Source organism: Arctopsyche grandis, chromosome 9, assembly GCF_051622035.1.
Source record: "Arctopsyche grandis isolate Sample6627 chromosome 9, ASM5162203v2, whole genome shotgun sequence".
In the NCBI taxonomy this organism is placed as follows: Eukaryota; Metazoa; Arthropoda; class Insecta; order Trichoptera; family Hydropsychidae; genus Arctopsyche; species Arctopsyche grandis.
This window is the reverse complement of record NC_135363.1, coordinates 25,516,712-25,530,275: the sequence shown is the minus strand read 5'-3', so window position 1 is coordinate 25,530,275 and position 13,564 is coordinate 25,516,712. Positions and strand designations below refer to the sequence as shown.

At 35.0% G+C, this 13,564-nt stretch overlaps 1 protein-coding gene across 1 annotated transcript; it reads right to left on the bottom strand.

The window, feature by feature from the left end:
* Positions 1 to 370: 370 nt before the first annotated feature.
* Positions 371 to 10,418, bottom strand: Dp1 (satellite-binding protein 1 Dp1). Its single transcript, XM_077438341.1, has 15 exons — positions 10,243 to 10,418; positions 7,831 to 8,081; positions 7,535 to 7,747; positions 6,252 to 6,458; positions 5,956 to 6,171; positions 5,694 to 5,877; positions 5,477 to 5,607; positions 5,215 to 5,398; positions 4,186 to 5,136; positions 3,810 to 4,096; positions 3,446 to 3,736; positions 3,231 to 3,377; positions 2,875 to 3,150; positions 2,571 to 2,789; positions 371 to 2,488 (listed from the first exon to the last, which is right to left on the bottom strand). Exons 2-15 carry the CDS (start codon positions 8,035 to 8,037, stop codon positions 2,243 to 2,245), a joined length of 3,759 nt encoding a protein of 1,252 aa, XP_077294467.1. The 5' UTR covers positions 8,038 to 8,081; positions 10,243 to 10,418; the 3' UTR covers positions 371 to 2,242.
* Positions 10,419 to 13,564: the final 3,146 nt, after the last annotated feature.

Genomic DNA, 13,564 nt, shown 5'->3' with positions numbered 1-13,564 from the left:
ATGTATGTATGTGTATATAAAGAAAATTAAAAAATGCTTTTCTCGAAAACCCTTTATTTGTAATTGCTATACATATGTAATATGTATAGAATAATTGCATAAAATTAAATATGGTAATACATGATGTCATTATGAGCCTCTTTATGTGTATTGTGAATGTGAATTGGTTCGATTCGATTCCAGAACGAATCGACGGTGAGCAATATCTTGACCGAAACAATCAAAACCTCAAACAGGATCTATTGCCGACATGCGGTCAAGATAAGCAAGAAGGAATTGGTATTTGATAAGTGAATAATTATGTATATAAAAAGTAATTAACGCAACGGAAATGCGGGATAGGAAGTGTCGATAAAAATAAAAAGCAAAATTTATGGAATATATATATATATATTCAATCTTTCGTCCTCATTGGATATATCTGCAGAAATCTGACAGACTGACAGCATGTTTATGTACACATTAAATTTTCCTTATCAAAACTAATTACAAAATGTAATTTTTTTTTTTTTAGTGCACACTTAATGTCTGTACACATTTTCTTCATCAGTCTGTTAATAAAATTTATATTATTCCAACAAACGCATACTATACGATAGTAATATGGCTTATATAAATAAAAAAAATTATAGTTTTAACACTTTTAAATGTTAATAATAACATACATAAATAGAGTGATGATAGCACCTGTAGGATGACCTCAATCCGTATAGTTATTGCATTTAATAGTTTGGCACTATAATTAGGTTTCCAAAATACACACAATAATCGCATACAACTTAAAAACATTTTACCATTGCTATGATTATCTCTTAGAAAGTTTTGAAGGAAATATATTAAATACTATGTTTTCGATTCATTTTTTTTTTTTGAAACTTTTTTTATATAAAAAGGAATGATCATCCCGACAAGTTACAATGTTAAAGCGCATATATGTATTATATATATATATATGTGTATACACGTGTAGTTCATTTACTAAGAATTGATTTTTTCTTTCAAATAAATAATACAAAAAATTGTATAATTACATAAAAACATTTAAAAGCAAAAGCATAAAGGCACAATTTTCCAATGTTAACATTAGTAGAACTGACAGCCTTCATCTAGTCATTGTGGTGTTAGTGACAAGTTTTTTTGGATACAATTTGCATAACTTTCGCTGATGAAAAAGTTATTTTCTTTCATATACATAAATATTCATGTCAGATCCAAAAATACAATAAATAACATTTACAATTATTGCATGGTAATTTGATTTTACAAAAAATATGATCACACCAAATTTTATTAATAAAAATTCATTCAATTAAGGCTTCACAAAAAATGATTTCAATATAAGATTTCATTGCACAAGGGCTATGTAATTATTGTTAAGTACTTGGATTATTATGTCACGAAATTCTACAATTGCAAACATTCATAAATATAAAATAGGGTTAAATAGGTTTTATGCAGTATCAGAACAAAAAAAAAAAAAAAAAACAAAAAAACGTAATAATTATAATAAAATAAAATATTGTGGAATAATCGAACAACGAATAATTTATAAATATTAAATATATATATATTCTTGCATGCAAAAATACAACTTTTCATATTAATCATGTTATAACTGCACGTTACGTTTCATAGAGATTCGTTAGGCGGAAGACTGCCAGTCGTGAATGCATCTGAATGTAATTTGCCAAATATAAATATTATTATTAATATCAAAATCACATTTTCAAAATAACAAATTACCTGATCTCTATATATATGTGTAAATATTAAAAAAAAACGGAGATTTATCCTAAAACAAATATTAATGCGCATAGTTTTGATAATTCATATTCATGACGACATTTACATAATAATAAAATATATATTAACATTACAGCATGTCGTTATTATTCATTATTTCCTGTTCAAGCTGCAAAATATTTTAACAAAATATATTACCTATAAATGAATGAACTTACATATGAATTAAGATACCCTTATCGACTTTTGTCTATCCTTCTCTACTTAAATTATTTACAGTTACAAAAAAAAAAAAACAATATTAAAATAATATCGTCTACTGCTATACGATGTTGGCAAGCCAAAATAATATGAAAAGAAAACAAGTTCAGGGCAAATTATAAGTTATGTGAAACAAAAAAATAATTATAGGCAACATAACCCATTTTCTCACTAAAATTAATCAAAATGAATGTATTATGGCCGTGGCAGTAGAGTGGTGATAGACATAATTGAAAAATTAACGATTGAGACCCCAAGCCGGTACAGATGCCGGAGCTTGTACCCAAGCGGATGTTTGGCCTTGCGGCTGTTCGGTGTTAGAACGAATAGATGGAAACTCTTGGGTGGACGCCGTATCAGGGGCACTTTGCTCCCAATAGGCTCCAGTAACCACGAAACCTGGACTCTCTTCCTTTTTGTTTGACTCTACATTTTCAGTTGTCGATTTTGGTTTATACATCTCAGCCTCAGATATATCTTGCAGCTGTAATTACACAATAAAAAAAAGAAAATAAATAGTATTCACTCAAACTATTATCAAGAAGAAAAAAAGACAAATAAATTACATATTCTTGTTCCAATAAGAGGAGATGTTCTTTCACATCAGTTATCTTATCTTCATCGCTACCAATAATGGTGACAAGATCAGGCTCATCGGTACCCCTCGGGAATCGTATGTCGACTTTGAATTGCTCAACTATCTTGCGGATATTGCGACCACGGACGCCGATAAGCCGAGAATGTACTCTAGCATCAATCTTCACTTCAACTTTAGTCATATTAGTCTACAATATAATTACAAAAAAAAACGATTAAAAATAATCAGAACGAGTATACGTATATATATATTTTTTAATTAAATCAACTCACCAAATCACTGACGATTTTCATAATATCATCACGGGCGGCAATTGCGTCTTGTTCAAGACCATGAATCGTGATGATATTCTCATCTGGATCACCCTTTTTAGGTAAATTGATTTGAACATTGTGATCGCTTCGAATCTTAGTGATGATGGATCCACCACGTCCGATGACTTTTGGATGATATTCAGGATCTACAGTAAGTTTGACTTCGAAAGATCTGAGGCACCTTTCCTCGATAGCTTTTTTAGCATTTTCAACATTTGCAGGTGTACCAGATATCTAAATAAAATGCAACAAATACAATAAAACATACAAAGGATCTACTGATACATCGAACATAAATAAAAATGAAAACAAACCTTGACTACATCTGACTTCTGATCTGGCGGCGAAGGCGAAATGAAAACGTCATACTGGTTCATCAGCTCGCGAACGTCTCTGCGCTTTTGACCGAGAATACAATTGTACAGCTCGTACGGTACGTTGACGTCAATAGTGATCGGCACCTGCAATTATTATAAATTAAGCAAAAACTCGATTTCAAATACATACATAGTGATAGACGTCGAATTACCTGATCCAATAGGGCCTGTCTAGCTGCATTACAATTCTCAAGCTTGCCGTGAATGCGAATAATGTCTGATGGATTGGGAGTATCATCTTGTTGTTCGACTTCTGGTGCTTCGGCTTCGATACCACCGTTCAATTGAGCGTCTCCGTTGGGCAAACGTTGACGTTCAGACGTGTCACGATCGGGGAATTTAATTTGGACATCATGTTCGGCAGCAATACCTTGAACTTTAGAGCCCTTGCTACCCATAACGTTGCGGTGATACTTTTGGGCAATGACACATTCAACGGTAACCTACAATACATTAACATATGTACATATGTCGAAATATATTTACATGGGTTCAACTTTTAATTCTGTTAAGTACCTGGGCTTCAAGATCGGCTACGACATCAGCGATACGTTGAATGGCTGCATCGATACAATCTTTAGGTCCTTTCAATACCACTTTGTTAGACTGGACGCCTTGTCTAGGGAAGGAAATTTGCACTCCTCCACAATCATCAGAAATTCTATTGAGAACTTCACCTCGGCGAGCAACGAAATAACGATGATGTTTAGTGTCAACTTCTGTGTCTCTTTCAACGATATTATTGATGTCCCTAATGCTGGCTTCGAGCTTAATGCGAGCAGCTTCCACAGCTTCCTGGCGACCTATATTTCAATTCAAATAAATATAAATGTAAGTAAATAAATAACCATTAGGAAATATTCGATACATTAAAAAATAAAAAAAAACTGACCGATGATAGTGATGGCTTCCCTATCGGTGTCTTGTTCACTTGGGAAAACGATACGAGCTCCGGTTTGTTCACGCAATTTTTTAATATTGGCACCACTCTTTCCGATGAGGAATCTGTGATGCTGTGGATTAGCTCGCACCTCACACGAATAAGACGAGAGTTGTTTCTCTGAAGCCAATTCCAAAAGCTGCTGTTTAGCGCGTTCAACTTCTTCAGCTGGTCCTCGAATTTGAACCTTATCGCTCTTGCTCTCGGGTGGAGGGAATTTAATGCTCACTCCTCCGCATTCTTCCTTAATCGAGTGAATCAGTTTACCTCCGGTACCAATAAGCGAGTTGTAGAACTTAGGTGGAATGACGACTTCTTCGGTGACGACTTTAGCGAGTTCATTGTTGATTGTTTGGATTCGCTTGATTGCTTCCTCAACATTTTCACGCTTTCCGGTGATGGTAATGAATTCGTTCAAGTCTCCTTCGGCTGGCAGGTCAATTTTAGTTTGAGTTTCGTCGCGAATTTTGCGAATGTTTCCACCGCCCTTGCCAATGACGAATTTGTGGAATTGTTTGAAGATCGGCACCTCTTGGACGTACGCTGACTCTGTTAAATCTTTGACAATCTTCAAAAGGTACTTGTAACACTGGTCGACGTCGTCACTGGGACCCCTCAGTTTTACTATGTCCCGCTTCTCGCTGAGATTTGGTACCATGATCTGGACTTGATTGTTGAATTTTTCCCTGATTTCCTTGATGTTTTCGCCCTTTGTGCCGATTAGACTTTTGAAATAGCGATGATCAATGATTACGTCTTTTTCACGCTCGTTTTCTAATTTACTAACCATTTCCTTCAACTCTCGCTGAACAGCTTCTACGGCTTCATGAGTTCCCTCTATTCTAATATTATTGTTATCCCCTATGTTTATAATTACACCATGTTCATCTTTGAGTCGATTTACTGAAATTTAAAGCGATTAAAAAATAAACATCATATCCACTTTTATACAATATGAAATTTCATATAAATGTAACGAACCATTTGCGCCAGCTTTGCCAATGATATGTTTTGAGTATTTCTGATTTACGTTGAGTTCAGCGAATGTTAGGGTTTCTTGAAGATTTTTGACAAGTGCATCCAGTTCAACTTTAACCTTTTCAACTTCTTCTGGTGGTCCTTCAATTTGAATGTTGTCTTCGCCTTCGGGGAAATCCAAGTGTATCTAAAAATTGATATGAAAATATTATAACCTATACAAAAAAATACATATAAAAATATAAATATGTAAAAAAATTCATACCTTTGGAAAATCTTGAGTGATCTTCTTGATTTTTGCACCTTTTTTGCCAATAATATACTTATTGATCCAAGCAGGTGCTGGAACGTTTGTTGAGCATACCGAATTTGCCTTAGCGCACACTTTAGTAAGAGCTATCAAAAAAATAAAATAAAAACCACTATAGAATATATGTAAAAAGAAATAAAAAAAAATATATGTATATATAAAAAATAATTACCCAATCCCAATTTATCATAAGGTCCTCTAAGATTGATCGTTCCAATTTCAGATGAAGGAGGTGGCATTTCAACAGATACTCCAGTTTCTTTCAAGATCTCTTGAATAGTAGAGCCTTTGGGTCCGATTACGTATTTATGTTGCGATTTTGGAACTTCAACGCTGACGAAATTACATTTCTTTTCCTAAAAGCATCGTATAATACATTACCCAATGAAATTTATCACAATTAAAAGCACACAATAAGTTAAAATAATACAAACCATGTCTTTGTAGATTGCTTCAATTTTGGCTTTGGCAAGTGCGACACCTTCTTTATCACCGTCGATGGAAATTTCATCCTTTTTCACAGACTGAGGTGGAATATTGACACGTGCGCCGGTTTCTTCAGTTATAGCATTGACCGTTTCATTGTATGCGCCGAGGATGAATGGATGGTACATTTTTGGCACAGAAATGCGTTCGACGGCTTTACGGGACTATAATAATAATAAATTGATACTATTAGCAAACCGCGAAAACAATAATTGGATCGCCGACTTGTTTGAATAATACGTACTTGTTCCTCTGAGCAACGTCTGATTTCATATTCGGCCTTTTCGACACCTTCCTTAGTTCCAGTAATAGAGATTATGTCGCTGTTCTGGTCGATGCCCGGGACGTTAATCTTAGTGCCAGTGGTCTGTTCCAATTCCTTCAAACGAGAGCCCTGCTTTCCCAAAACCCAGCGATGATACTCTTTCGGTATGGTGATCTGCTTGCTCGACTGAAATCGTAATAGTACCGGATGAGAGCGAATTCCGTTGTGGATCGATTGAAAATCAACATTCAAACACGTCACACAAGACTCGTTGGAATTAAAATACGACACGTGTTACATTATGTTATAAATTGTCCACGAATATTCGTGCACGATACATAAAACTCGTGTAAATATAACATAACATTCGATTGAGCATATTTACAACACAAGCTGTTCAAACAACAGAAATATTAGAACATATGAATGTATGCAGATCTGGCAGTGTATTTAAAAACCTTTGCAAAAATTTATTCAGCTGTTATGAAGGAACGTCGTTAAATAAAAAAAAAAAAAAAAAAAAACTATCCATAAGCCTCGAAAGTGTCACAAGCATATTAAATTTTTTTTATGTAACAACCTTGAAATGCATGAATATTAGTCATGTTAATCGATTTCCATCATTGGAGAAAGGTTGATACAATATATATATATATATATATATATATATATATTTTTTTTTTTAATAAGTTGATTGCTCGCTTGTTAGACATTGAAGTAATTCATCACAAGTTTGAGAAGCAAATTCTTAATTAATGTACTCACTTTTAATCCAATCGACTGAACATCTTAAAACATGTAATTAGAAAATTCTATGCGTTATATATTTGCTAGAGCTGTGTTTTCAGCTTAAAATTCATAATTACGATTTATAAAAATTTGAATTCATTCAAGCATGACTTATTAGTATTGAAATAGGCATACATATATCATCATAATTTAACGAAAATCACTTAATTCGATTTCACATATTGTGAAATCGAATTAAGAATATTTGTGTTCAAATCATAAGTTGTATTGAAAAGCCTATTTTACCAAATTGCAAAATTTTCACAAGTGATTTTATTACATATCTATACAAAATAATGCTTAGTAACAAAAAAAAAAAACTGATTATTAAAAATATTTCCCAAACAAACAGATTTTTAAGCATGATTTATTGAAAACAATATTTGAGGCAATTAATGCATTTTCATTATACGCTGACAAAATATTATTTAAGTACTTACAAAATAGCATAGGTGGCGAATGAATGAACCAACCTTTTGAAAATGCGACAGAATTTTACGACGAGCGTCCATTATAGCGGCCTTTTTTCCGGTGACGACGAATGTCAAGCTTTGATCGCGACTTCCTGATATTTCAATGCGAGCGTCCGTGTCCCTGGTGATAGCCTGACAGGTCCTGATCGACTCCTCTTCGCCGAACTTGTCCGAATGATCCTGCTTGCGTTCGGAATACGGAACCAAGAAAACCTAAACAACACACTCACGGTAAAAATACAGCTAGATTCCTACATGGTAAAAAAAAAAAAAAACACATTCTTCTGGAGACGAACCTGCGTCATGATGTTGGAGCCGACTCGCATTTTATCATTGTTAGTATCAGGCGTGGCTTTCTTATGCGTTGACTTGGGTAAAGCGGGGAACAAATCATTGTAGGAGAAGACTTGAGGTTGGGGCTCGTCGCTGGTCTCTTTCGCGTCGAGCTGCTCGGATCGAAGGTTCTCCATAGTCTCTTCGGAGACGTCTTGCATCATTGCCATATTGAAACGAATGTCCTAATTCGGGCCAAGTCGTCAGATAATCACTGCGAAACAAACGTACAAATCTTTACACACACCGAGTCACACAAACTCCATTCCACACACACACACACATCAAAAATATGTCACAGAAATTGAAAATAGTTATAATTGTGTTAAAATTAATTTATCAATATTCAAATCGATTAGATTCAACGTTAACGGATCACACACAACTACACTACTTACTTTCATTTTCATCGCCATAAATCCTAACGCAAGCTACAAATTATCGACAGTGATTAATATTGTGTAGTGTGTAAATGTGAAAATATAACAATAATACACATTAAAATTTAAACAAGTGTCCGAACGTGTGATAATGGATGTAGTAGTTAGTGGCACAGCGATGTGTATATCACGGAATATCTAAACGCTAATCAATCAGATAATTTTTATATCGATAATGCACGAGAAGTATCAATAATGTTAAACAAGAGTAATTTCAAATTTTCTAAAATCGTTACGTTGTATTTCCAGTGTGAAAACAAGTCGATTTACGTACGTACATACATGTATGCCGGCATTGTTGCAATATCTCTACTTTTTCTACGAGATGATTAATAAATAAATAACATGTTATCTTTAATTTACATACACACACACACACACACATACTATTTATAATGGTTAAAATCAATAAAATGCTATTATAATATAGCACAAGAGACAATATATGTATGTAGATAGATACAACTGGAATTCGTTTAATGGATATATGATAAGATTTTATCAGTGGGGTATTCCAATCAATTGACACCATAAATCTTTTAAATACAAGGAGCTACATGATAATTATATAAATAATAAGATGATTTAAATGGATTTGACCAGTTTATATGCCAATTTTAAACTTTTTAAATTAAAGAGGCCAACCACTATAATGTAGACTTGGCCAGTCTACTCTTGTATGAACTTGTTCTGATTAATTATTTTCATCATATATGTATGCATGTTTAAAAAAAATATTAGTATAGAATTTTAGTTTTAGTTGTAATAAATTGGAGCATTTTTGATCAGTGTGTAATATTTTTTATTTATTTTTTACGGATGTACGTATGTTATAAAGTATAATTTTTTTGTGATGATGTTTTTTATAGGATATTCGTATTGTTGTGTGTGTGTGTGTGTGTAATATTTATTTGAAGTAAATGTATCATATGAAATATAGAGTGGAATTCGACCTGTGGATGTACAAGAATGTGGTAACAATTGAAAATATCGATTGTAATGCACAGAGGAGTGAAAGTCATTGGAGAATTTTGTAGGCCTTTCGCATGCAACGTAAAAGGGTGATTCGACTGATCGATCTTTCGCCATCAATTTGCCAAACATTTAATAACGTCGGATTTGTTGCAATATTGCCTGTGAAAATGACACGTTCTCTCTTTAGAAAGGTGGGAGAAAACGTTCCGTCGAATGCATTACAAAGGTCATTGCTGCAATTCGTTTCATACTTGGTATATGCGATGCATTTATGACGATTTTTTTGTACAATATGTTGAACATTTTTAGTGAGATGTGTTTCACCTATCGAAAATATATTCACGGACGCGTGATGAAGGTCGAATTGTTCAATTTTGCAATTACAATCGTCAACATTATTATAACAGTCACGGCGAGGACGAGTGAGAAGTTGAAAAATATCACATTTGATAGCGGATTTTCAAATTTAGTATGGAGAAATTCGTAGTTGAGAATTTGCAATGTGGAACAGATGTTGTCGAGTAAGAGCTGAAAAATGCTAATTTGAATGAAAAATCGGGATTTATATGGAAATGTGGCGACAAAGGTTGAAAAGGTCACACAAAGAAAGTGACAAGAGAGCGGGAGGGGGCGGGGGTGGGTGCGGGACGAGGGGGGAAATGGCCGTGGCAGGAAAATTGACACGTGTGCAGTCGACAGACACAGACATTGCTGCGGCGGCGGGGCGGGGCGGGGCGGGGGGGGAGCGGGAGCGGGGGCGGGGGGGCAGAGGGCGAGGGCGGAGGCTCGGGGGGCGCGCGGGGAGGCGGGGGAGGGCTTTGGCTGGCATATGGAGCGAGCGGCTGAGCGTCGGCGAGGGAGTGGAGACGCGCCGCGGATCGCCCCGTCGCGCGGCGGGCGGGCGGGCGGGCGGGGGGCGGGTGGGTGGCGGAGGCCGAAAGGCGAAGGGCGGAGTCTCACCTGGGGGCCGGAGGGCGCTGCGCCCCGCTCCACGTCGCTCGGCCGTTTTAGCCGATGTGCCCGAAGAGACGACACGGCGCACACGCCGACTCAGTCTAAATAACTACACCTTCGACCATGCGCCACTGCCACATCGTCAAAAGTGTTACCTGTTGTCTAGTCGCTTTTCAGCCGACGCGTTTCCAATCGAAATTCGTTCCAAATGTTCGAAACGTTTTGAATGCTCCCGATTATTCTGAAATCGCATCATTTCAGTGTGTAAGAAATAATTACTGGCAGTGTATAGAAAATTCGCCGTATCACTTGAAAAAAATTCGCCGTATAACACGAAAGTATCACATTATTGAAATTTCCATTTCGATTATGTGATTCATAATGCGTTGACGGAGAAATGTTAAGCCAATAAGGTTTTATCTAATTAATAATGATATATTTTAACATTTGACATTTTATAATGATGATACAAAATGGAGTTTAAAAAATCGGTATGTAGATATCTGTATAATAAAAAGCTAAGCTTCGAATTAGTAGTGTAGAAAATTTAGTTCATTTTAATTATTAAAAATTTTTTTGATGTAAGTTCACACTTTGGAATAGTTGCTTTTTGGTCAGCTTTTTTGCTTGCTCACTTCCATGCTCGTGAAATGGAACATAAAGCAAAAACCGATTTCTTTGTCGTGTAATAATGCTCTTTTTTGACATTAGATTAACTCTGTAGAAGAACTCTGAAACTCTAGACTAACTCCACATTTTTTACACAACAGATATGTACGTGTAAAAAAATAGGGTTACCTGTGTAAGAAAAAAATCTTCCATTTTTATTCATCGACTGAATAAAAATTGAGAAATACATAGGTGAATGAAAACGAAGGAATATATATAAAACAAAATACATATAGGAATAAAAAAATCACTATGACGGTTCCAATTATCATCGACGAAAAAATTACGTTCTCGGTTTTTTACAAAATTCTTAGGAAATTTTAATACTCTAATACTATATTATTTTATATTCAAAGTACGAAAAAGAATACGCGGGTGAAAAGTATGTCAAAGGTGGTTGGTATAATGGTGAGAGTAAAGAGATTAAAATAGCAATGGACAGGTCACGTAACTAGAAGAACGAACAATAGATGGATGTAATAAGTGGTCGAATGGTATCCGAGAAAATGTAAAGGTGCAAGGAAAGCCACAAAGAAACTGGGCATATGAAATCAGATAAATCTGCGTAATGAAATCAATGAAATTTGTTAATACATAATCGAATGCAGACGTGTTGAAAGGCCTATATTCAAAAGCGGAAGGCGAATGGTTGTTAATGACAATGATGTTTCACAATACTCATATGACTTACATTAATAATCTTTATATACATTCTATAGCATGTAATGATGTCCGCCCGATGCACGAACAATATACATCGTCTAATTATCAATTGGAATTCAGCAATTGATAAATAAGCAATGCTTAATAACTGCGACTAATCAACCGATATATCTCACTGCGTTAAATATATGCACATATTTATTTATTACAGTTAAACCACAGTGACAATACAGATATACTTCAGGGCGTCACTATGGCTAGGCATATACATGATAAAAAAAATTAAAAGATACGAAAATAAAAATTAAATATCAAAATATGAACAAAAATGAAGCATGAAAATAATAAAAATTAAATAGCAAAAATAATAGAAGAAAATAAAAATTAAATATCAAAATATGAACAAAAATGAAGCATTAAAATAATAAAAATTAAATAGCAAAAATAATAGAAAAAAGTAAAAACAAAATGAAATATGAACAGTTAAATATGAAAACACATTTATGATCTCAAACTAAGCAATCTCTCAAACAGATAAGTAAATTTTAGATTGAACAAATCAAAGTGAAAAAAATCTGGTTAAGGAGTTTGATGCCCCGAGCAACGGGAAATGAAACCATCAAATTGGTACGTGCCATAGAAGAAGAGAACTGCGGCATATAATGTACCTGACTTGGCTGGGAATATTGAAGAATGGGAACGCCGACTATATATATGTGTAATATATAAGGTCGGAGAATGATTCAAAGCTGGTTGTATGAAATATGAACGATCAATTACTTATATCACTACTACTGACTACGTCATTTACATCCATGCAAAAATATAATCGACACTATCATAATCCCGCTGTTTTGAGATTGCTGTACAATGCTCTAGTTAGGAGTATCTTGGAATACGCCTCTATGATTTGGAATCCTTCCACTAAATCTCTATCTATGAAACTTGAACTTATCCAAAGACGCTTTCTCCGACTGCTTTATAAGGAGCAATATGGGATTTGCCCATAGTTATTTCCTTCACAATTCGTCATGGGTATGGTCGGCTACACTTCTCTTGACCACAGGAGGAGTGTTGCCCTCATCAAGTTCTTGTTTTCCATATTTACAGGCTATATCTCCTGTATTTTCTCGTGACCGATTTTAGAGTGTGACCAGTTTAAGTGTGATGGGTGATCACGTGTGACCGATCTAGAGCGACTGGTTATCCTGTGACCGGTTCACATTTGACTAGTAATCACCGAACCATCTCCTGTCCGTCTATCCTGGCTGAGTTGAGCCTTCATGCTCTGGAGAGTGTGATATGGACCCGCCATCGTCCCCTTTTTCACACTCCTCTGGCTAGAACTGTGGCTTTTAGTTATTCTCCCATTCCTCGTGGCCTCCGTTTCTTAAATTCACTGGATGGTGCTATGGAGGATGAACGAATGAGACGACTGGCATGTTAATGCACGTGTTTATTATATGACAGCTGAAGACAGAGTGGGTAGTGGCTCTCCGAACCCAGCCGAGTTGGTTCCCACTCGCAGGAAGGCAACCAAACTCGACCATGTCGTATAAGCGAGCCGCCACAGTGCCATTGACATTTGTCACATCTCTCTTCATTCTCTGCACCACTTCCTAAGTTACGGAAGTCGCGACCATTTAGAAAGGTTGAGTTAGTTTATTTAATTATGAATTTTTTTTTCTATGTCATGTTTTATTTATTTATCTTTTCTTTATTTAAGTATTTTTAATTGTAAAATTTCATGTACTTTTTTCCTTTTGTCCATTCTTAATCTTTTTAGCACACTCGTCGCTTTGGAGCAATCTGTTAGACGAGTGTGCTTGATTAATTGATGTTGTATAATAAAATAATAATCCATTATTCAAACACTGTATTATTTTGGCAATTTAATATGAAGAAATCTAAATCGCATATAATCGTTCTATTAAAAAATAATAGGAACAGCATTGAAGAATTTCACAATCGCAATTCGAACACAGCTTGATTTTTT

What these genes read in the sequence shown, in the direction of transcription:
- Dp1 (XM_077438341.1), bottom strand. Translation starts at nt 8,037, where the DNA reads ATGGCAATGATGCAAGACGTCTCCGAAGAGACTATGGAGAACCTTCGA. An exon ending in GACGTTGCTCAGAGGAACAA is followed by an intron (nt 6,172 to 6,251) that starts GTACGTATTATT and finishes TTATTATTATAG; the next exon opens with TCCCGTAAAGCCGTCGAACG. An exon ending in TCTTATTGGAACAAGAATAT is followed by an intron (nt 2,489 to 2,570) that starts GTAATTTATTTG and finishes GTGTAATTACAG; the next exon opens with CTGCAAGATATATCTGAGGC.